At 39.6% G+C, this 24,784-nt stretch overlaps 1 protein-coding gene across 2 annotated transcripts in view; it reads right to left on the reverse strand.

Annotated features, from left to right (window-relative positions):
* The window catches only part of OSBPL1A (oxysterol binding protein like 1A), a 200,531-nt gene that overhangs the window by 61,231 nt on the left and 114,516 nt on the right, over positions 1-24,784 (reverse strand). For both annotated transcript variants that reach the window (XM_082667364.1, XM_082667365.1), the window contains one exon: positions 5,637-5,793. In XM_082667364.1, coding sequence (XP_082523490.1) covers positions 5,637-5,793 — 157 coding nt within the window. The remainder of the gene's footprint in view (positions 1-5,636; positions 5,794-24,784) is intronic.

The raw sequence follows: 24,784 nt of genomic DNA on the forward strand, positions 1-24,784 counted from the left end.
AGCACCACTGACCTAACAGTCTGTTCCTTCCCTCCCTGATCTGCTATGTTGCCTCTGTTACATACACCAGGTTTCCTTATATGTCTGAGTCTTGGGACCTTTTACTTCCATTCTTCAGGTTAGTCTTGCCTGCAGGACAATTCTGCACTTAAGATTTGCAATCAATCTTGACATCTAGTCAGGTAAATGCCTTCCCTCCCCCAAACCAGGTTCTTGAGAGGTATCTTGGCTCTTCAAAGCCCTTGTGCTTAAAGATATATTTCAGAATCCATTTTTCAACTTCCAAGGAAAAGGACTTGCAATTTTAATTAAAAGTACACCAAGTCTACAGATCAATTTGGCAAATCATATTTATGACACTCTTCCTTCTTGATAAGTGTTATATCTTTCAGGAAGTTTTATTGTTACACTTTTTTGGCTAAGATTTATTCCTAGGTAAGTGACTTTTTAATAGCTATTCTAAAATCTTTTCCCCCCTAGTTTTAATCGCAGTTTCTGTCCGTTGATGGTGCATAGGAATGTAGTTAGCTGATTTTATATAAAAGCAACCTTGCCAAACTTTCTAACTATAATAATTTGTCTGTAAACATCTACGGCTTTATTTCTAAATTTCAGGGGTGTGTTATGTCTCTGCGTATGGCCTCCAAACAATGATGAACAGAAAAGATGATGGCAAGCATCCTTGTCTTATTCTTGACAGTAGAAGAACTGTTTTTAATATCTCATTATCAAGTATTTATTTGTTGCAATGCGGGCCTCTCACTGTTGTGGCCTCTCCCGTTGCGGAGCACAGTCTCCGGATGCGCAGGCTCAGCGGCCATGGCTCACGGGCCCAGCCGCTCTGCAGCATGTGGGATCCTCCCGGACCGGGGCACGAACCCGTGTCCCCCGCTTCGGCAGGCGGACTCTCAACCACTGTGCCACCAGGGAAGCCCTATTTGTTGCAACTTTTAACCAGATTAAAGAGGTTCTCTTCTATTTGTGATTTGCTAAGACATTTATATTAATCAGGAGTGACTGTTTAAATTCATTGAATGTTTTTTCTTTATCTCTTAGGATGATCATATGCTTTTTCTCTTTTAATCTATTAATATTGGGAATACAATTTATAGAATCATAGCATGGCTCCAACATTTCAGATTCTGACTAATCTGTTCTACACGAGTATCTTGACATCTGTCCAGATGAGATGACGTCCAGATGAGATAAATATCAACATCTTCCCCAATTACAACTTGGGTCAAACTGCTAAAAAGTTAAAAGATGAGAGCTCAGGATAAATGTAATAAATTAGGTCCAAGGGTAGAGAACCGATCCTATGGAATACAGAGCACCGAGATGACAAGAAGCCCTGTTAACATAAACCTGACCAGTATGGTGAAGGTTAACGTTCCACAAAGCAACTGAATGTATTTTCCAGAAAAAAGAAGAAAGACGTGCCAACAGAATGGCGCATTTATTTTGTATATTCTCGACCTCTGCAGTGTTTCTGGTTCTAGGTCTTAAATAAAATCCTAATGCCTTCTATTGATATTTCTCTACAACTAACCTAAAAGCCCAAAGACATGTACAGCACCACAGTAAAGGTCATTGGCCAGCAGAGTACACGGCACATCAATGACTCAGAGTGAATGAAAAACATAAAACACTTTTTTCCTAGGTCTCATCATATTAAAAGACATTGCGGAAGTTTTCTGAACTTCAGTAAGGTAGAAAAACCATTTTTTCAAGATTTCAGTTAGCAATTACAAGATTTTCAGAGTGAGAAGAGAACTCAGTTCCCTTAGCCCAAACTTTTATTTAAGAGATGACTTAATTTACCTAGTTCATTAACAGAAGAATTATTTTGTTGGTAATTATCACATAGGATGGATTAAAGATCCATAATATCTGTATTTTAATTATCATACAAATAAACTCAATTAGTCTGGCATAGTTGGTTTTATATTAAATTAATATGACATTATAGCTTATGATTCTCTGGGTCAGAGATTTTTCAAACTGCACCCCATGATGTCACCCTATGATAATGGGGTAGAAAAGGAAACAAGAGGGCAGAGGTTCTTTAGAGCAAATCAAATCATTTTTGAGGAGAAAGAGAGTAAGCAGAGTTAAAAGAGGTCATTTCTACTGAGTGTTTCCCATGGGGCAGGCACTCTCCTAGGTACTCTTGTGCTGACACATTCAACAGGAACAGAAACAGAGTCTGGGGGAAACCTGCTGCTCCATAATACATACTGCAGAAAGTAAAGCTTAAACACTTTTGTTGGCTAAGGACATGAAATAGATATGGTGATTCCAACTGCAGTGGGAGACTGGGGAGGAGGGGACACACCTTCTCTATGGGACCCTCATCAGTCTCTGAGGGTGGGTGAGGTTTTAATAGTTTCCATACTAAACTTCCGTTGCATGAATGGTTCCACGGCTAAAAAACAACAATGGTTGAAAACCCTAGCTCTATCTTGTCAGCAAATTAGTTAAGCCATGATTTAATATTTTCCATAGGAACTATAACTTGTAAGGCTTCTCTTTTCCCGTTTTAAAATCACATTTCTTGTGCAAATCAAAACGAAGATGAGGTACCACCTCAGAGCAGTCAGAATGGCCATCGTTAAAAAGTCTACGAATAACAAATCCTGGAGAGGGTGTGGAGAAAAGAGAACCCTCCTACACTGTTGGTGGGAAAGTAAGTTGGTGCAGCCACTATGGAAAACAGCATGGAAGTTCCTCAGAAAACTAAAAATAGAATTACCATATGATCCAGCAATTGCATTCCTGGGAATATACCTGGACAAAACTATAATTCAAAAAGATACGTGCACCCCTATGTTCACAGCAGCACTGTTCACAATAGCCAAAACATGGAAACAACCTAAATGTCCATCAAGAGATGAATGGATAAAGAGGATGTGGTATATATACACAATGGAATACTGCTCAGCCATAAAGAAGAACGAAATAATGCCATTTGCAGTGACATGGATGCAACTAGAGATTATCATACTAAGCGAGGTAAGTCAGAACGAGAAAGACAAATACCACATGATATCACTTACATGTGGAATCTAAAATATGGCACAAATGAACCTGTCTACAAAACAGAAAAAGAATCACGGATATAGAGAACAGACTTGTGGTTGACAAGGAGGAGGGGGAGAGAGCAGGATGGACTGGGAGTTTGGAGTTGGTAGGTGCAAACTATTATATCCTTAGAAATGATAAACAACAAGATTCTCATGTACAGCACAGGGAACTATATTCAATATCCTGTGATAAACCATAATGGAAAAGAATATAACAAAAGAATGTCTGTATGCTTATAACTGAGTCACTTTGCTGTACAGCAGAGACTGCCAAAACATTGTAAATCAACTCTGCTTCAATAAAAAAAATAAAATACGCATTTCTCTCTTTTAAATTTTATAATCCATATTCTTCCCATCTCCCCAAATTTAAGTGTGTATATCCCAAGGATAGGTGGTGATGTGGGATGAGGGAGAAAGGTAAGATTTTTATGGAAAAGGTAAGTAAGTGGTGAGTAAATTATTTTTCAATATTCAAGAAAACAGAAACATATGACAAAGTCAAATACAAATTTCACACGACTTTTAAAGGTAAAACAAAAGGCCTCAAATAAATTTCATGATCACTTCCGGCCATGCAACATACATTTGCTTTTCTAAAATATCACCAAAATTACTGTTAATTCAAATTACTCTTAATATTAATATAATAATTGCCCAGATTACTTACAGTGCAACTTAGGGCGCAGGAAAGAGGGACCTGATAACATTGAATACTCTACCTGTTCTCCTATCCCAAAATGAAACTTTTAAATTTTATGTGGCATATGCCCTGTTTATTTGTGTAGAGAAGAGCTTTATGAAAAAACAAAAAGGCTTAAAAAAAACCTCCTATAATGCCTATTTTTTAAAATAGGAAACTGTTATGTTTTTCCACATATTTGAATGCTGACAATTTCCTAAATTACCCACTTTTAAATAGCTAAAGAATATTTTATTACATTTGTAGGTTTCATAAGTTGCATCTTGTACATCAGTTTAACTTTTCTGGTTATGTCACTATCTAGTTGCATTGTGGTTTTTCTTAGTGACCTACCCTCATTCCGAATTTTGAACGGTTCCATCTTAACTTTCACATCTGTGCCATTCTGGGTTTGACTAATTAAAAGGGAACACAGAATGTATGAATATAGTATAATAAATTTCTGTCAGATGCAAAATAACTCCTCCTATGATGCATTACAGCACACACACAAAAGGGCTCCTGGGCCTTAAAAGCTGAGAAATCCTCCTCAGCCATAGGCTATAACAGCATCTATGAAGCACTGCGTTCCTTCAGATACCTTAACGATTCTATGCATCTCTGAACATTCCGAACATACGTCACATGTGTTCTCATTAGACTGTAACGAGGTATGTGTTAAATGGTTAAAGGCTATCTTCTTTTTAGACATTGGGAGACCTGACAGGTTTCCTGTTAGGTACCTTATGCCCTGCACAGAACTTAGCCCCTGACCACAAAGGAGCTGACAGTAACTACAGAAGAGAGGAAGGGCCCTCACAGCTCGCCACATCCTCTGCAATGGTAAACTCCATCAAAAGATAGCCATCAACGAGCACGTTTAGAAGATACCCTCTAACCAAAGAGAAGAAAACTCTGGTTTGAGTTAGTTACCTAAAACTCACTGATCTTTTCAAAATAAGTACAAAGTGAAACATTTTTTGTTAACAAGGGGTGATACATATACATCAGAAGTGATATGTACAATTTTTCAGTAGGACAATAGTTGAGACCAACTGTAGCCAGATTCATGGTACAAAAATGGGGTTAGAGCTACACAAATCTACAAATATTAAATAAAAAACCATTCTGTAGAAATTAATGGTTAATAACTACTTATCCCAAAAGTGCTCTTTACAATGACAACAGGATTTATTCTCCACTGATAATTTGATAAAATATTGTACCCTATGAATACCAGCATGCACACATGGCACTGTGTCTATAAACTTGTGTGAAACCAGAGAACTCTAGTGTCTGTGACATCTCATTAATCTGGGACAATCTCTAGGACTAAATCATCAAGCAAATAAAAAAATACTAATGTTATTAGACAGTACAAAATGGCTATGTTCAACAAACCCTGGGTCTTAATAAAAGTCTTTGTGTAAATGTAACTAAATTGTATCAACAAGCAGGCAATATTACCATCCATTCTCAATAAAACCAACAAGAAGATCAAATGACTAGAAACTAAAATAGCACTGGGAGGCAGAGTCATAAAAGATGTATGCTGAAAAGAAGAACCCAGCATCACTTTCAATAGGCACTTCTGAAGAGCCTTTCTACATCGCCAGCTGAAGGATTTATGTTCCCCTAAAACCATGGTATCTAACACCAAGTTTTGTGTTTAGTTCCTACAATTACAGATGATGTTCTTCTTGTAATGGACAAAGTACTTAAGCTAAATCCTTTCCTTGAGGTGATGGAGCAATATAAATATTCAATAGAGAGAAAAAGCAAAAACGAAGAGAACGCATACTTTTCTTTACAAAAGCAAATGCACTTGATAATAAAAAGGAAGCAACGTTCACTGTTAAAGGCCATCCTACCTGTGTTTTTTGATGCCATTGGAGAGAGCATCTCCACCACCACAGTCTTTTCCTTCGGACATTCTGTGCTTTCTACTCCTCAGGTGCTCTCCTTCCTCTTCAAAGCAGTGCACAGTCACTGCTTCCAATCTACTCAGGGACCGTTCGGACTCGGAATCTGTGGCAGAGCAGGTTCACAGTCAATGAACTGAACTTTGGTGTGAGGCTTCCGTAACAATGGATCTCTCCCTTAACGCATCAGGCTTTGAAACTTAAGCAGCCTACTTTGTCCTTCAACAATCCATCTGTTAACTCCTCCTCAGGGATTTCAAAGAACCTGCACCCAATAAGGCTAAAGTGGATTTAGGAAACAGATATAGGATTATATAAACTTACAACTGTTAGATTGTATACACTAAAAGAGACGTCCAGAGATTACCTAATTCTTAAAGAAATTATATTCAGTGGTTTTCCCCCTGAAAAAATTTCTACTTTTATCTTCCCTTTCAAAGCACCTTAAGCATAACTTTAAAAACACAATCAATTTTTTAAACTCATGTATAAAGAAAAAGCTACCGTGGCTGTACTTGGGGGAAGCATAAATTACATCTGATACTACAGACACCAAAGCAAAGGTAATTTTTAACTACTTTAAAAAACACTTCTTCTGATATTATATTATTTAAATTCTCAAAAGCTGAAGTCTGAAGTGGCCATATAAAATCTAATTATCAGGCGGGTGTTTTTAGGATGGAAATGCCACATTCCCAACTGCCTATGCATTCAGCGTGGAGCCATCGGCCTGTTTGGGAATAAAAGGACAACTTATCTGCGTACAATACGCTACAGTTTTCAGGCACACTCACATCCTTCATCTCCTTTCAGCATCTCCAGGGTGCTTTGGTGATGGCGAGGAAGGACTACGGGGTTAAGAAGTATGCCCGCTTACTTGTTTAACGCTCTACGTATTTCAGTTCACAGTAGCAGCCATCCAATCTCTAGAAAACTTTAAATGATGCCTATGCTTTTATTAAAATGTAAATTCCAGGTAACGTCTAACTTTCCGTAAGCAGATGACCATACAGGCAACCGTCCTCTGCTCTAGGGAAGCACTCACACCCATTCAAGTAACCTCCCTTAAATAAAAGTTTCAACCATCTGCTTAGTGTGTATTATAGCTAAGATGTTCAGGAAATAAAATTATTTAGTACTTCTTTTCCCCCAACTGCATTCTATAATTCAGCCAAAATCATGGGCTCTTATTTTTATCACATTAGGTTCACGAGTAACAACTGTTGGACAAGTACCACTGCAGGTTGGACAACACACCTTGAACTCTGGACTGTCTAAATGGTGTAAGTTACCTGCAGAAAAGACTCAATGCTACGGAAGTTATTTTTATCTTCTGTAAATATAACTTTACCAGAGTTGAAAATATAGCTTTGTTGTGACATATACCATATAGCAAAGAAAGAGATATTTTAATAATAAGTTTAAAGCAATATTTATTTTTCATTGTCAATTTTGGCAGGCAGTGACAATATTTTATGAAAAACAATTGAAGACTTGGGAGATTGGGATTGACATATATACACTAATATGTATAAAATGGATAACTAATAAGAACCTGCTGTATAAAAAAATAAATTCCAAAATTCCAAAAAAAACCCCAAAAGTGAAGACAACCTGCAAAGCCAGTAACAGGGGACTGTCATCCATTAGATGAAATACACAGCTGCTAAAATCACAATTACAAAAGCAACTTAATAAAATAGAAAAATACTTTTAACAGAGTGATAAGTCAAAATAATCAGGATACCATTTTACAACTCTAAAATATAAGCAAAAAAAATTAATTTTATTCTGCCTTAAAGAAAGATCTGGTTCAGGTAAACATATCTGTCCAAATGAGAGCAGTGAAATGACAGAAGTTTGTCTAGGGCACAGTGAAGCAAAGAGGGGAAGAGTCCATTTGCTGGGGTAGGCAAAGGGGTATCAGGAAAGGATATAGGAGAGGTGGTATTACCTGAAAACTGGCTTCGTCTCTCTTGGTGGGTGTCAAGCAAAAAGACACAACCAAGCCAAAGAGTGGGAGAAAGAAGGATTTATTACTTGCAGGAAATAAGGAGAACACCGGGGATCTTTCCCAAGGCAGTGTCTCCCCAACAGCAAGACTGGGGAAGTTTTACACTAAGGGTGCATGCATATTCATGAATGGGCCTGGGCAGTATATGCATATTCATGAAGGGGTTTTGAGCAGAGGAGAATTCAAAAGAGAATTGAGGCAAAGGTTGACAGAGTCCAAGCTTTAGCTGATTGAAGTCATGAGGGTCAGAAAAGGTCAACAGTTGATCTGGTGGTTGGTTGCAGGCTCGAGAGGAGCGCCGTTTGAATTCTGTAAAACAGCTCAAGAAAGTGTTTCAGGCTAATCTTTACCACTGAAAACAGAACTGGGAGTCTTTACAACTGATTTATTATCTTTGCTACTGCAACTTCTCTTGCCTGGTAACAGTCCTGTTTGTTCCTGCATTATTTTGTTCCCTCAAGATCATTAATCACTGAGACCTGTTCAAGGGCAAGCACTGTGGCCAGGCTTAGATCACAAAATGGCTTAGGCTAAAAATGGCTTCTCTTATGTCAAGAAAGCCATGCCTGGTTCGTTTTCTTTGGGGACCCCCTACCTTATCTGCTTACGGTGGAACAACAGGTAAATCTCAAAACAATGAGAATGGTGCTCAGGTGGAGGTGAGGGAAGAGTTGTTCAGAGGAAGCAGCATGAGCACAACCTGAACCAAAGAGGGTGACAGTGGTCTTGGGGGGAAGATCGGGTGGTTTTTTCACTTTCACATTTTTAAGTTTGTTTCATATGAAAAAATTAAGAATTTAAAGAGCCAAACAAAATAACCCTGTCTGCATTGGTTAGTATTAATCAAGATGCATTATTACTTTATAATTTAGATGTCATGAAAACCAAAATGCACTGAAGCAAAAAACCTCAAGCACTCAAGCATTTATTAAACATCACTCTGCACAGGATACTGTGTTTGCTATTCAAGGGATACAAATCATAAGACAGGGACTAATCCATTTCCAAAGAAAATTCTTAACAAAAAGCAGATATACAATAAACACCAAACAAGAGGTAAGGCAGTAAGAACTTCTATGAAGCAAAGACTTTACTCAGAACAAGATTTAAACTTACTGAACACAAGCTGAAGACCTACTACCTTCACCCAATCATAGGAGCGCTGTGCTTACCCCTAGGGACACGCTATCAGGTGGCAGTACAGACCCTTATCATTCCCCTCCCCTCCCCTCCCCCCCAAGGGTAGCAACTTGACTTCTTCTCTGCCCCCTCTCCTAGTCTCTCTCTCCCTGTTCATCCACCTCTCCCCTCCCCCCAACCCTTATTTCTCTCTACCTTGCTCCCAACCTCCTTCCCCCTCTAATATAATCAGGCTATGCCCACCCTTCCCCTAAAGGGCTCTAGCGAAGATCACCAATTACCGCCATACTGCAAAGTTAGTCCAATGATCATTTTTTATTTCTTATCATGACTCGTCCACCACATCTGATACTGCTTACTTCATTCTTCCCCTCCTTTATTTGGCGCAAGGCATGGTAGGTGATTCAAAGAACAGTGAGATGTGGTCCCTGTCCATGGTCGAGCAGAGGTAGACTGTTTTGTGAAAACATGAGTTCACTGAATTACTCCCGGTGCAGCAGCGTAAGTCTGGATGGGGGCAGTGGGCCACACAGGAGGGAACAGCCAGTTTCACACAGTGAAGGACTGGGTATCCAGAGATGATTGTGACTGACGGCTGAGCTAAGTTGACAAGCAGTAAGACTGGGGGTGGAGGAGGGAGTTACAACAGAGGAGCTGTTCCAGGCATAAGGGAGCGGCATGATGCAAGGCAGGGAGGAAAGAAGGAGCATTCAGTAAGGTGGGAGGAGAAGACGCGAGAAAGGAGTGGTGACAGGGCGGCTGGGGGGAAATGAAGCTATGAATCAGTCATGAAGCTGACTACTCAGGATGAATAAAGATCAACGGCAGGCAGTGGGAAAAGAGGGTATAAAATGAAGCGGGAATGAGGTAGTATCCCATTCCACGCCGTAAAGTTCTTTCACCCGCTAGAGGCAAATCGTCAGCTCATCTCTGAGCATTCTAGCTTCAGAGGCAAAGGAGGAAACACGATCAGTGACATGATTTACAGTGTCCTCGAGATAAAAACTAACTTCTTGATTAAGAACAAAAGCTCAGCCATATACGACAAGCCCACAGCAAACATCATCCTCAATGGTGAAAAACTGAAAGAATTTCCACTAAGATCAGGAACAAGACAAGGGTGCCCACTCTCACCACTCTTATTCAACATAGTTTTGGAACTTTTAGCCACAGCAATCAGAGAAGAGAAGGAAATAAAAGGAATCCAAATCGGAAAAGAAGAAGTAAAGCTGTCACTGTTTGCAGATGACATGATCCTATACATAGAGAATCCTAAAGATGCTACCAGAAAACTACTAGAGCTAATCAATGAATTTGGTAAAGTGGCAGGATACAAAATTAATGCACAGAAATCTCTGGCATTCCTATACACTAATGATGAAAAATCTGAAAGTGAAATCAAGAAAACACTCCCATTTACCATTGCAACAAAAAGAATAAAATATCTAGGAATAAACCTACCTAAGGAGACAAAAGACCTGTATGCAGAAAATTATAAGACACTGATGAAAGAAATTAAAGAGGATACAAATAGATGGAGAGATATACCATGTTCTTGGATTGGAAGAATCAACATTGTGAAAATGACTCTACTACCCAAAGCAATCTATAGATTCAATGCAATCCCTATCAAACTACCACTGGCATTTTTCACAGAACTAGAACAAAAAATTTCGCAATTTGTATGGAAACACAAAAGACCCCGAATAGCCAAAGCAATCTTGAGAACAAAAAAAGGAACTGGAGGAATCAGGCTCCCTGACTTCAGACTATACTACAAAGCTACAGTTATCAAGACGGTATGGTACTGGCACAAAAACAGAAAGATAGATCAATGGAACAGGATAGAAAGCCCAGAGATAAACCCATGCACATATGGACACTTTATCTTTGATAAAGGTGGCAGTAATGTACAGTGGAGAAAGGACAGCCTCTTCAATAAGTGGTGCTGGGAAAACTGGACAGGTACATGTAAAAGTATGAGATTAGATCACTCCCTAACACCATACACAAAAATAAGCTCAAAATGGATTAAAGACCTAAATATAAGGCCAGAAACTATCAAACTCTTAGAGGAAAACATAGGCAGAACACTCTACGACATAAATCACAGCAAGATCCTTTCTGACCCACCTCCTAGAGTAATGGAAATAAAAACAAAAATAAACAAATGGGACCTAATGAAACTTCAAAGCTTTTGCACAGCAAAGGAAACCATAAACAAGACCAAAAGACAACCCTCAGAATGGGAGAAAATATTTGCAAATGAAGCAACCGACAAAGGATTAATCTCCAAAATTTACAAGCAGCTCATGCAGCTCAATAACAAGAAAACAAACAACCCAATCCAAAAATGGGCAGAAGACCTAAATAGACATTTCTCCAAAGAAGATATACAGACTGCCAACAAACACATGAAAGAATGCTCAACATCATTAATCATTAGAGAAATGCAAATCAAAACTACAATGAGATATCATCTCACACCAGTCAGAATGGCCATCATCAAAAAATCTAGAAACAATAAATGCTGGAGAGGGTGTGGAGAAAAGGGAACACTCTTGCACTGCTGGTGGGAATGTGAATTGGTTCAGCCACTATGGAGAACAGTATGGAGGTTCCTTAAAAAACTACAAATAGAACTACCATATGACCCAGCAATCCCACTACTGGGCATATACCCTGAGAAAACCGAAATTCAAAAAGAGTCATGTACCAAAATGTTCATTGCAGCTCTATTTACAATAGCCCGGAGATGGAAACAACCTAAGTGCCCATCATCGGATGAATGGATAAAGAAGATGTGGCACATATATACAATGGAATATTACTCAGCCATAAAAAGAAACGAAATTGAGCTATTTGTAATGAGGTGGATAGACCTAGAGTCTGTCATACACAGTGAAGTAAGTCAGAAAGAAAAAGACAAATACCGTATGCTAACACATATATATGGAATTTAAGAAAAAAAAAATGTCATGAAGAACCTAGGGGTAAGGCAGGAATAAAGACGCAGACCTCCTAGAGAACGGACTTGAGGTTATGGGGAGGGGGAAGGGTGAGCTGTGACGGGGCGAGAGAGAGTCATGGACATATACACACTAACAAACGTAGTAAGTTAGATAGCTAGTGGGAAGCAGCCGCATGGCACAGGGATATTGGCTCGGTGCTTTGTGACAGCCTGGAGGGGTGGGATAGGGAGGGTGGGAGGGAGGGAGACGCAAGAGGGAAGAGATATGGGAACATATGTATATGTATAACTGATTCACTTTGTTATAAAGCAGAAACTAACACACCATTGTAAAGCAATTATACCCCAATAAAGATGTTAAAAAAAAAAAAAAGAACAAAAGCTCAGTTACTTCTAGTACTATGTATAGAGTGAGACATAGCTTGGACTTAGTTTGTGGGCAATAAGGAGCCATCCTCAACTTCTATGCCTCCAATGCATGAGTCACGCCAATACGCCTCCAGCAGAGTATCATTTCATTTGGAGACCCACGGGTCCAGATATATTTAAATTCTAACGTGTTTACCTAAGTAGCAAAGCATAGTCCCTGTGGAGGCTTACTGCTTAAGGTGAAGCCTGACCATGTAATTTTTTTTTGAATTTTATTTTTTATACAGCAGGTTCTTATTAGTTATCTATTTTATACATATTAATGAATACATGTCAATCCCAATCTCCCAACTCATCCCACCACCGCCCCCCGCCACTTTCCCCCTTTGGTGTCTGTACATCTGTGTCTCTACATCTGTGTCTCTATTTCTCCACATCTGTGTCTCTATTTCTGCCCTGCAAACCAGTTCATCTGTACCATTTTTTCTAGGTTCCCCATATATGCATTAATTTACGATATCTCTTTTTCTCTTTCTGACTTACTTCACTCTGTATGACAGTCTCCAGATCCATCCACGTCTCTCCAAATGGCCCAATTTCATTCCTTTTTATGGCTGAGTAATATTCCATTTTGTATAAATGTAACACATCTTCTTTACCCATTCGTCTGTCGATGGAAATTTAGGTTGCTTCCATGACCTGGCAATTGTAAATAGTGCTGCAGTGAACACTAGGATGCATGTTTTCTCTGGGTATATACCCATTAGCAGGATTGCTGGGTCATATGGTAATTCTATTTTTAGTTTTTTAAGGAACCTCCATACTGTTCTCCATAATGGCTGTATCAATTTACATTCCCACCAACAGCGCAAGAGGGTTCCCTTTCCTAAACACTCTCTCCAGCATTTGTTGTTTGCAGATTTTCTGATGATGCCCATTCTAACTGGTGTGAGGTGATACCTCATTGTAGTTTTGATTTGCATTTCTCTAATAATTAGTGATGCTGAACAGCTTTTCATGTGTTTCTTGGCCATCTGTATGTCTTCTTTGGAGAAATGTCTATTTAGGTCTTCTGCCCATTTTTGGATTGGGTTGTTTTTTTAATATTGAGCTGCATGGGCTGTTTATATATTTTGGAGATTACTCCTTTGTCCATTGATTCGTTTGCAAATATTTTCTCCCATTCTGAGGGTTGTCTTATCATCTTGTTTGTAGTTTCCTTTGCTTTGCAAAAGCTAAGTTTCATTAGGTGCCATTTGTTTTTATTTCCATTACTCTACAAGGTGGATCAAAAAAGATCTTGCTGTGACTTATGTAAAAGAGTGTTCTTCCTATGTTTTCCTCTAAGAGTTTTATAGCATCCAGCCTTACATTAAGGTCTATAATCTATTTTGAGTTTATTTTTGTGTATGGTGTTAGGGAGTGTCCTAATTTCATTCTTTTAAATGTAGCTGTCCAGTTTTCCCAGCACCACTTATTGAAGAGACTGTCTTTTCTCTATTGCATATCCTTGCCTCCTTTGTCATAGATAAGTTGACCACAGGTGCGTGGGTTTATCTCTGGGCTTTCTATCCTGTTCCATTGATCTATATTTCTGTTTCTGTGCCAGTACCATATTATCTTGATTACTGTTGCTTTGTAGTATAGTCTGAAGTCAGGGAGTCTGATTCCTCCAGTTCCGTTTTTTTTTCACCCAAGACTGCTTTGGCTATTCAGGGTCTTCTGTGTCTCCATACAAATTTTAAGATTTTTTGTTCTACTTCTGTAAAAAATGCCATTGGTAATTTGATAGGGATTGCATTGAACCTGTAGATTGCTTTGGGCAGTACAGTCATTTTCATGATATTGATTCTTCCAATCCAAGAACATGGTATATCTCTCCATCTGTTTGTGTCATCTTTGATTTCTTTCATCAGTGTCTTATAGTTTTCTGAGTACAGAACTTTTACCTCCTTAGATAGGTTTATTCCTAGGTATTTTATTCTTTTTGTTGCAACGGTGAATGGGATTGTTTCCTTAATTTCTCTTTCTGACCTTTCGTTGTTAGTGTACAGGAATATAAGAGGTTTCTGTGCATTAATTTTGTATCCTGCAACTTTACTAAATTTATTGATTAGCTCTAATTGTTTTCTGATGGCATCTTCAGGATTCTCTATGTATAGTATCATGTCATCTGCAAACAGTGACAGTTTTACTTCTTGTCCAATTTGGAGTCCTTTTTCTTTTTCTTCTTTGATTGCCGTGGCTAGGACTTCCAAAATTACGTTGAATAATAGTGGCGAGAGTGGACATCCTTGTCTTGTTCGTGATCTTAGAGGAAATGCTTTCAATTTTTCATCATTGAGAATGATGTTTGCTGTGGGTTTGTCATATATGGCCTTTATTATGTTGAGGTAGGTCCCCCCTCCGTCCACTTTCTGGAGAGTTTTTATCATAAATGGATGTTGAATTTGGTCAAAAGCTTTTCCTGCATATACTGAGATGATCATAACGGTTTTTATTCTTCAATTTGTTAATATGGTGTATCACATTGATTGATTTGCATATACTGAAGAATCCTTGCATCCCTGGGATAAATCCCATTTGACCATGGTGTATGATCCTTTTAATGTGTTGTTGGATCCCGTTTGCTAGTATTTTGTTGAGGATTTTTGCATCTACATTCATCAGTGATACTGGTAATTTTCTTTTTTTTGTAGTATCTCTGTCTGGTTTTGGTATCAGGGTGATGGTGGCCTCATAGAATGGGTTTGGGAGTGTTCCTTCCTCTGCAATTATTTGGAAGAGTTTCAGAAGGATGGGTGTTAGCTCTTCTCTAAATGTTTGATAGAATTCACCTGTGAAGCCATCTGGTCCTGGACTTTAGTTTGTTGGAAGATTTTTAATCACAGTTTCAATTTCATTACCTGGGATTGGTCTGTTCATATTTTCTATTTCTTCCTGGTTCAGTTTTGGAAGTTTATACCTTTCTAAGAATTTGTCCATGTCTTCCAGGTTGTCCATTTTATTGGCATAGAGTTGCCTGTAGTAGTCTCTTATGATGCTTTGTATTTCTGCAGTGTCCATTGTAACTTCTCCTTTTTCATTTCTAATTTTATTGATTTGAGTCCTCTCCCTCTTTTTCTTGATGAGTCTCGCTAAAAGTTCATCAATTCTGTTTATCTTCTCAAAGAACCAGTTTTTAGTTTTATTGATCTTCACTATTGTTTTCTTTGTTTCTATTTCATCTATTTCTGTTCTGGTCTTTATGATTTCTTTCCTTCTACTAACTTAGGGTTTTGTTTGTTCTTCTTTCTCTAGTTCCTTTAGGTGTAAGGTTAGATTGTTTGAGATTTTTCTTGTTTCTTGAGGTAGGACTGTATTGCTATAAACTTCCCTCTTAGAACTGCTTTTGCTGCATCCCATAGGTTTTGGATCATGTTTTTGTTGTCATTTGTCTCTAGGTATTTTTTGATTTCCTCTTTGATTTCTTCAGTGATTTCTTGGTTATTTAGTAGCACACTGTTTAGCCTCCATGTGTTTGTGTTTTTTACGTTTTTTTCCTTGTAATAGATTTCTAATCTCATAGCGTTATTGTTGGAAAAGATGCTTGATATGATTTCAATTTTCTTAAATTTACCAAGGCTTGATTTGTGGCCCAAGATGTGATCTATCCTGGAGAAAGTTCCGTGTGCACTTTAGAAGAAAGTGTAATCTGCTGTTTTCGGATGGAATGTCCTATAAATATCAATTAAATCTATCTGGTCTGTTGTGTCATTTAAAGCTTGTGCTTCCTTATTAACTTTCTGTCTGGATGATGTGCCCATTGGTTTAAGTGAGGTGTTAAAGTCCCCCACTGTTATTGTGTTACTGTCGATTTCCTCTTTTAGAGCTGTTAGCAGTTGTCTTGTGTATTGAGGTGCTCCTATGTTGGGTGCATATATAGTTGTTATATCTTCTTCTTGGATTGATCCCTTGATCATTATGTAGTGTCCTTCCTTGTGTCTTATAACATTCTTTATTTTAAAGTCTATTTAATCTGATATGAGTATTGCTACTCCAGCTTTCTTTTGATTTCCATTTGCATGGAATATCTTTTTCCATCCCCTCACTTTCAGTCTGTATGTGCCCCTGAAGTGGGTCTCCTGTAGACAGCATATATATGGGTCTTGTTTTTGTATCCATTCAGCGAGCCTGTGTCTTTTGGTTGGAGCATTTAATCCATTCACGTTTAAGATAATTTTCAATATGTATGCTCCTATGACCATTTTCTTAATTGTTTTGGGTTTGTTTTCATAGCTCCTTTTCTTCTCTTGTGTTTCCCACTTAGAGAAGTTCCTTTAGCATTAGTTGTAGAGCTGGTATGGTGGTGCTGAATTCTCTTAGCTTTTGCCTGTCTGTAAAGCTTTTGATTTCTCCATCAAATCTGAATGAGATCCTTGCCTGGTAGAGTAATCTTGGTTGTAGGTTCTTCCCTTTCATCACTTTAAATATATCATGCCACTCCCTTCTGGCTTGTAGAGTTTCTGCTGAGAAATCAGCTGCTAACCTTATGGGAGTTCCATTGTATGTTATTTGTCATTTTTCCCTTGTTGCTTTCAATAATTTTTCTTTGTCTTTAAGTTTTGTCAGTTTGATTACTATGTGTCTCAGCATGTTTCTCCTTGGGTTTATCCTGCCTGGGACTCTCTGCACGTCCTGGACTTGGGTGGCTATTTCCTTTCCCATGTTAGGGAAGTTTTCGACTATAATCTCTTCAGATATTCTCTCAGGTCCTTTCTCTCTCTCTTCTCCTTCTGGGACCCCTGTAATGTGAATGTTGTTGCGTTTAATGTTGTCCCAGAGGTCTCTTAGGCCATCTTCATTTCTTTTCATTCTTTTTTCTTTATTCTGTTCCACGGCAGTGAATTCCACCATTCTGTCTTCCAGGTCACTTATCCATTCTTCTGCCTCGGTTATTCTATTGATTCCTTCTAGTGTATTTTTCATTTCAGTTATTGTATTGTTCATCTATTTGTTCTTTACTTCTTCTAGGTGTTCATTCTTTAATTCTTCTAGGTCTTTGTTAAACAATTCTTGCATCTTCTCAATCTTTGCCTCCATTGTTTTTCCAAGGTCCTGGATCATCTTCGCTATCATTATTCTGAATTCTTTTTCTGGAAGGTTGCCTATCTCCACTTCATTTAGTTGTTTCTCTGGGGTTTTATCTTGTTCCTTCATGTGGTACAAAGTCCTCTGCCTTTTCATTTTGTCTATCTTTCTTTGAATGTGGTTTTGCTTCCACAGGCTGCAGAATTGTTCTTCTTGCTTCTCCTGTCTGCCCTCTGGTGGATGAGGCTATCTTAGAGGCTTGTGCAAGCTTCCTGATGGGAGGGACTGGTGGAGGGTAGAGCTGGGTGTTGCTCTGGTGGGTAGAGCTCAGTAAAACTTTAATCTGCTGATGAGTGGGGCTGGGTTCCCTCCCTGTTGGTTGTTTGGCCTGAGGCAACCCAGTAATGGAGTGTACCTGGCTCATAAGAGTAATTTTCAAGTGATAGATCTTAGTGCTGCTGAGGTGATAATGCAATCTTAAAACAGGTTTTTCAATTTTGCCTGCACATACGAATATCAAATAGGCCAGACCTTATCTACCATTCAGTGTTTCTGGGCAATACATTAATGCCTCAGTGGAAAGCATAAAGTATTGGAAAGAGTGTGCTTAACACCTTATATGGTGGTTATAATAGTAAGGGAACTGTACGTACATGCTTTAAAAACAAACAAATGGGGGGGGGAAGTTACTGTTTAATGGGTACAGTTTTATTGGGGGATGATGGAAAAGTACTCGCAATGGACAGCAGTGCTGGTTGGACAAAAATGTACTTAATGACACTGAACCGCATGCTTAAAAATGGTTAAAATGGTATAGGTGTTATGTTTATTTTACCACAATAAAAATCGAAACCAAATAAAACCCAAAACAAAAAAGCAAACAAAAACCTGTCAAGCCAATGCCAAAGACCTATCATGCTGGATGCATGGTCTATATTCTGGTCCTGTCATCTCTCACCTCAATGCCAGTGACGAAAGAAAGCCACACAGACATGGAGAAAAATTGGTGGATTTTTATACAGATGTATTTTTGAATACAGCAGCAGAAATGTTAACAGTATCCACACCTAGATTTCAGACAAAATTAGCCTTTCATTTTCCCTTTTATTTCTCACTGCATTTTCCCCTTACGAACATCTGTGTTTCTATACTAAGTAGAGCCACACAAAATTTTCAGGATGCTTCAATCCATCCCTGAAAAACAGGGTAAGGGATTTATAAAATAGCCTTACATTATTCACTGAACTTTAAATGGGCAGTTAGGAAAATCTGTATAGCCCTATGTAATGACTATACATGGAAATGGAATACTTAGTTTGTACTTACTCGTGGGTTTGTTAATTCCCATCTATTTCCAAAAAGGATTCAGGTGGTTTAATTACTAATTATATTTTATATAAAAAGTGTCATAACATCACTCTGAAAAACAGGCTGTATTTTACAAGATAAATGCTCTAGGCTATGTACAAGCATTTAAGGTAGACAGAATCTTTGCCTGATTAAAACAGTGGTATTAATAGAAAGTTTGTTCACAGATCTCTGGTGGCCCAGAAACTTAAAAGCTCTGACCACACTGGGATTTAAAATAATTTCGAACACATTTCAGATTGAACACTATCCCCTTTCAACCAAACAGCTTGGAAGCCAATGGCTGTGACTGGGTTTACATGGCTTTAAAACTTTACTCATCAAGTTGTATGAGTTAAATGTGTACAGCTTTTTGTATGTCAATCATACCTCAAATAAAGTGGTGTAAAAAAAACTTCAGCATTAAGAGGATCATTACCTTTATCCTACTTTTTTGAGTTTCTCCTATTAAAAGGCTGAAAGAGGTCATAAAATTAATGATATAAACATGCCAGCAATTCTTACGTTATGCCGATAAGTATTTTAACATGACCTCTGAAAACTAACTTGAGAACAAATAGTACAAAGGAGCAAGATGTGGAAGAACTGTGGATAATGTCCAAATAGCCCCTCCCCGTTACTTAAGGTAACAGGAAATAGTCAGAAGGCACACACGCTCAATTTAATACCTTCATTGTTTATGCTTTCCCAAGAACTAGGCATCTTCTAAGAATGTCCAAAGTAACCCCAAAGTAACCCCAGCTTAAAATATCAGCGCCAAATGTTTATTTAGCTTTAATGTACAATCCTGTAAACTCAAAAATAACGTAGTAATGGGCTTCCCTGGTGGCGCAGTGGTTGAGAGTCCGCCTGCCGATGCAGGGGACGCGGGTTCGTGCCCCGGTCCGGGAAGATCCCACGTGCCGCGGAGCGGCTGGGCTCTGCGCATCCGGAGCCTGTGCTCCGCAACAGGAGAAGCCACAGCAGTGAGAGGCCCACATACCGCAAAAATTAAAAAAAAAAAAAAAAAAAAAAAAAAAAAATAACGTAGTAAATACGAAGCACACAAGGACAATCAATGAAACCTACCACGTATAAAATAAACTGTAAACAGAAAATCCGGGTGAGTCCAGAAGGGGCTGCCAAGAGATTGCTACAATAACCTACTGAGGAAGTGACAAAAGCTTGAAACAGAATGGTGCCAGCAAGCAACAAGAGTCAGAGACATTCTAGACATATCCTCCCTGAATGAGGTGCAAGGTCACCATCGGCCAAATGGTACAGTGTTGATTACGACAGTTTCTTAAAAGTACTGGCTTTTCCCCAAGCAACTAAATCTACTATGGTTTTCCCCAACTTGCAAAATCTGCACATGTAACTGCGGATGAAGAATTATTCAAAACATTTGTGTGTGGGCTACTGAAAAACTTATGTGTATCTATTTTGGGTGACTAAATCCAGACCTTCCCAATTTGTCCTGTTGACATCTTTAAAATCATTTTCAAGGTCACCTATGCATTCACTCTACAAAGAAAATATTCTAGAACTAAAGACCAGTCATAGAATAATCCACAGTTATAAAAGAAAGTTCTTTCATGTGACTTCAGTTTAATAAATCAACACTTACCAAATACCTACCATGTACCTGGCAAAGAAAGGGCTCGTTGCTGAACCAGTTTAGAAAGATTAATGAGATATGGGTGGGGCCCTCCAAATATGCAAAGTGCAATCTAGTGGAAGACGTGCAAGTAAACGTATGAAATACAAAGTGTGGGAATACTTGAAGAAGTCACTCTCAGAGGAAGCAGGATAAGTTTCCAGGCAAACTTTCCAGGCAGAGATGACATCTGAGCTGTAATGATGACTAAGAATTTAAGGCAGGAAAAGAGAATATCAGGTGTAAGGGGAAGAGCAACAGTCCCACGCCTGAAAGAACAAGGTGTGTGTCTAAGAATATCTGGCATAGCTAGAGAGGCGAGTAGCCAGAGGGAAAAGATGTGGTCGTCAGAGATGAAGCTTAAACGTGGGTCAGATCACAGAGTTTACACTGAATCTGTCGTAATGGAGAGCCTTTGGATGTTTTGCCAGGGAGTGATAAGATCCATGTTACACTTTACAGATAACTCTGACACATCAGTGTCCCATGGCCACTGTAACAATTAGCATAACTTGGTGGCTTAAAACAACAAAATTGTAGTCTTTCATAACTCTGGAGGCCAGAACTCCAAAATCAGTTTCAATGAACGAAAACCCAAGCGTTTGCAGGACCACCATCCGTCTGAAGGCTCTAACGAAAGTCCATTCCTTGCCTCTTGCCTCTGGTGGCTTCCAGCTTTCCTGGGCTTGTGGCCACATCACTCTAATCTCTGCCTCCATCTTCACATTGCCTTCTCCTCTGTGGGTCTAATCTCCCTCTACCTTTCTCTTATAAGGATACTTGTGACAGCACTTAGGTCCCACCCAGATAATCCATGATGATCTCACCTCAAATTCCTTAACTTAATCCCATTTGCAAAGATCTTTTTTTCCAAAAAAAGGTTACAGGTTACTGGGATGAGCAGGTGAATGTATCCTTGGGGGACCATTTTTCTGCCCACTACACCTGACAATATGCGATGTGGAAGACGGGCTGGCAGGGATAATGACCAGAAGCGGGAAGACAAAGTCTGTGGGCTCAAAAGCTGAACTAAGGCCCCGACAGTGAATACTGGGGCAGAAAATAGGAAGAAAAAAGAAGACAACTAGATACTTAGATATGGGGAGGGTGTGAGGAAAGGGGGTAAGAGATGACTTTCACATCTGTAGTTTGCATGGTGGGTAGATGATGATGCCATTAGCCAAGACAGGGCATATACAAGGGGGCAGATCAGGATGACAAGTCCAGTTTCCACTATACGGAGTTTGAGATGCTTTGGGCCAAAGGGAGAATTTTCAGTAAATAGGTGGAAATCCTCAGCACATCATTATCTGCCACAACCAACTGGTCTTCAAGTTCAGTCAACGTAGCCTTTAAAATGTATCCCCAAATTTTATTCACTCAAATATCTGAACTCCTAACAGGTGCCAAAGTCTATGCAAGTTGCTAGGGATGCAAAGTTCCTTAAGGGACTCACAGTCTGGTTGAGTGGCAGGGCTGACAAAAAAACATAAGCATAGAAAACTTCAACTACAGGAAGTGCTATGGGACTATGATGCATGGGGAGCCTACAGCAGGGACTTCTTCAAGCCAAGAAAGTCAGCCAGGCTTCCTTGAGGGACAAAGGTCAGGATACGTATTCATTAAAGCAATAAAGGGAGGAACTGAAACTTCCCATTCTCACTTAAGTTGCTTTTATGGAAATTCCTGTCACCTCTCATCTAGGACACTAGGACCTCAAATCAATCTTTACTCCTAAAATACTCATATGCTAATAGAATGTCAACTCCTAAGCAGGGACCATAGCTAGCATAGCTATTCTTATTTTCTTTGGATTTCCAATTCTTAATATAATGCAAGAATATTATAAAAATTCCACAATGTTTACTAAAAAAAAAAAACTTTATAAAATATTCAATACTAATCTGACATCACTCTGTATACTTAATCACGTCTGTCGGCTGCCCACCACTTAACAGGCTAAAATGAAAAATCTTCAGCAGAATCGTATCACAAGACTCATTACAAGCTGGTCCTAAATTACTTTCTTGGCTTCATCCCATCACTATTTCTCAGCATCCAATACGCCCACCCCTGCCTCAGCCATAGCGCATTTTCATGATGTCTTTGAAAACTAATTTTCTCTACCTTTGCATGTGTTTTCTTGTTCCACAAAGCATATCTGACCACCATCTTATCCGTCTGGAGAACTCCTTCCTGACTCTTCACAACACCCCTCAAGCATCACTTATTCTGTGATGCTCTCCCCAACTTTCCCAAGCAGTTAGCTGCCTCTCCTCTGAATTTCCGTAACACTCCTTACGTATGAGTTGGTGACGCTAATTCATTTACTTGTTCAATAAATATGTATTGAGCGCCTCCTTCTCCGTCTGTCTAGCACTAGTGTAGGGGCTGGGATGCATCCATGCACTAAGCAAAATGCCTCTCTCACTGAGGAGCTTATATTCTACTTGTAGAAGATCTACAAATGAATGAACATTATGTGTGAAAGATGCTGTATTTTTTGTTTTTTGTTTTTTGGGTTTTTTAAAGGCAAGAGAAAAAGGACAGAAAATGATACAGTGAAGGTCTTTCTGAGCAGAAAAAGGAAGGAAGTGGGGGAGTAAGCACTGTAGACATTTGGGATTAGAGAGCTCCAGGCAGAGAGAAAGTGAAGGCCTAGAAGAGAACATGCTTGGCAAGTCCAGGAACTTGCATTGAGGCCAGTGATGGAAGGAAGTGAGTGAGGAGGACAGAGCAGATCTCAGAAGGTGGCAGATGGCCAGAACGAGGCCTTCTGGCTTTTATTCCAGCCAGGAAGCAAAGCCATTGGAGGGTTCCATGCAGGGAACTGACATGAACAGATTCACGTTTGGAAACGATCACTCTGAATGCTGTTATTTAAAATATTGCTGGAGACGCGGGTGCAAGCAGAGGGACCAGTCAGAAAGCCCCTGTCAGAAACCAGGTGAGAGATGATGGGGGCCAGGGTGGTGGGAGTGGAATGATGAGAAGTGGTCAGACTCTGCTATATGTTGTAGGTAGAGCTGACGGAATTTGTTGATGGACTGAATGTGAATGTTGATGGACTGAAAGACAGATCCTCCATCTACCAAAGTATGGACCACAGGAGGGGCAGGCTTGTGAGCAGAAATCAAGAATTCTCTTCTGGACATTCTAAGACACCTTGGAGATCTCATTAGATATTTAAGTGAATGTGCCAAGTAGACAGTTAGACAGGAGTCTGAAATTCAGGGGGCAAGACTGACTGAGTCTAGAGACGTAAAGTTTTGGACTTAGCAAAATTTGGACAATATTCACAGGCATGGGACCAGATGAGCTCGTGCAAGGCAAGCTGCTCAAGCTTTAATGTCCATATGAAGCCCCTACGGATTTGAAAACATGCAAATTCTCATTCACTAGGTCTGAGTCGGGGCCTGCGGCTCTGCAGTTCCAACAAGCTTCCAGGTGAAGGTGACGCTACTGATCCTGAGACCACACTCTGAGTACAAAGGATCTAAAGGACGAGTGTAGAAAACAATGCCTGCACCCCAAGACACGCTAACATCTGAAGTCAGAAGGATACAAGACGACAAGCAAAGGGAACTGAGAAGTAAAATCAAAAGAGACTGGCACTCTGGAAAGCAAGTAAAGAAAGTGTTTGGAAGGAAGGAGGAATCAACAACTTTAAGTGCTGGTGAAAGGCCGACAAAGATGCGAACTGAGAGAGGACCACTCAGTTAGGCAGCTGAGTATGGGACGGCGGTGATTTAGTCGAGAGCGGCTGCAGGGGAATCGTGAGAATAAACATAAATAGAGGCTGTTCAAGAAAGAATTCTAGAAGAGGAAAGTGATGTGGATCAAAGGTATCTGTGTAAGATACAGCATTCTGAAAGATAAGATAGCTGATGGGCGTCAGGAATAACTGATTACCTGGGAGAAAGAAGGAGCTACATTAATGTCCTGATGTAAGTCAGAGGCACTGGGATCCCAGGCACGTACGGAGGGGCTGGCGTCAGTTAGGGACATAACATTCTTCGATGTAGAGAAGCAGAATATGCCCACACATGTACACAGCCAGGTGTGTGAGTGGAAACACGAGGAGTTTCTCAGTGACATAAATAATGTCCTCCGATGGAGCAGGACAGAGGATGAAGGTATTAGAAATTTTAAGTGAGAAAAGTATGAAATAAGCATGTAAAAGGAACTGACAAGGGAAATGAAATAGGACTGCTGGGCAGCAAAAGGGCACCACAGAAATTAAACAGCTGTGGGTCTCAAGCAAGAGCTGCCAGCGTGGCCAGTCACTTGAGCACCGGTGCGGAAGGAGGGGAGGGATGGGCTGGGTGAGCACAGTGCAGGGAGAGAAAGGCAGGGGGGCGATTATATGACAGCCCGCGCCATCTGAGCTGGTAAGGACGGAACAAGGACACGAGCGGAGAGGAACAGTGAAAACATGGAGAAGACACTGTGGTTGGTCAAAGAAATGTTGGGATCAGGGTTTTTAAGAGAATGGGTTGAAAGACAGGAGACAGTGGTTAGATTGTGGG

The sequence above is a fragment of the Grampus griseus genome (genome assembly GCF_964374135.1).
Source record: "Grampus griseus genome assembly, chromosome: 12".
NCBI classification, from domain to species: Eukaryota; Metazoa; Chordata; class Mammalia; order Artiodactyla; family Delphinidae; genus Grampus; species Grampus griseus.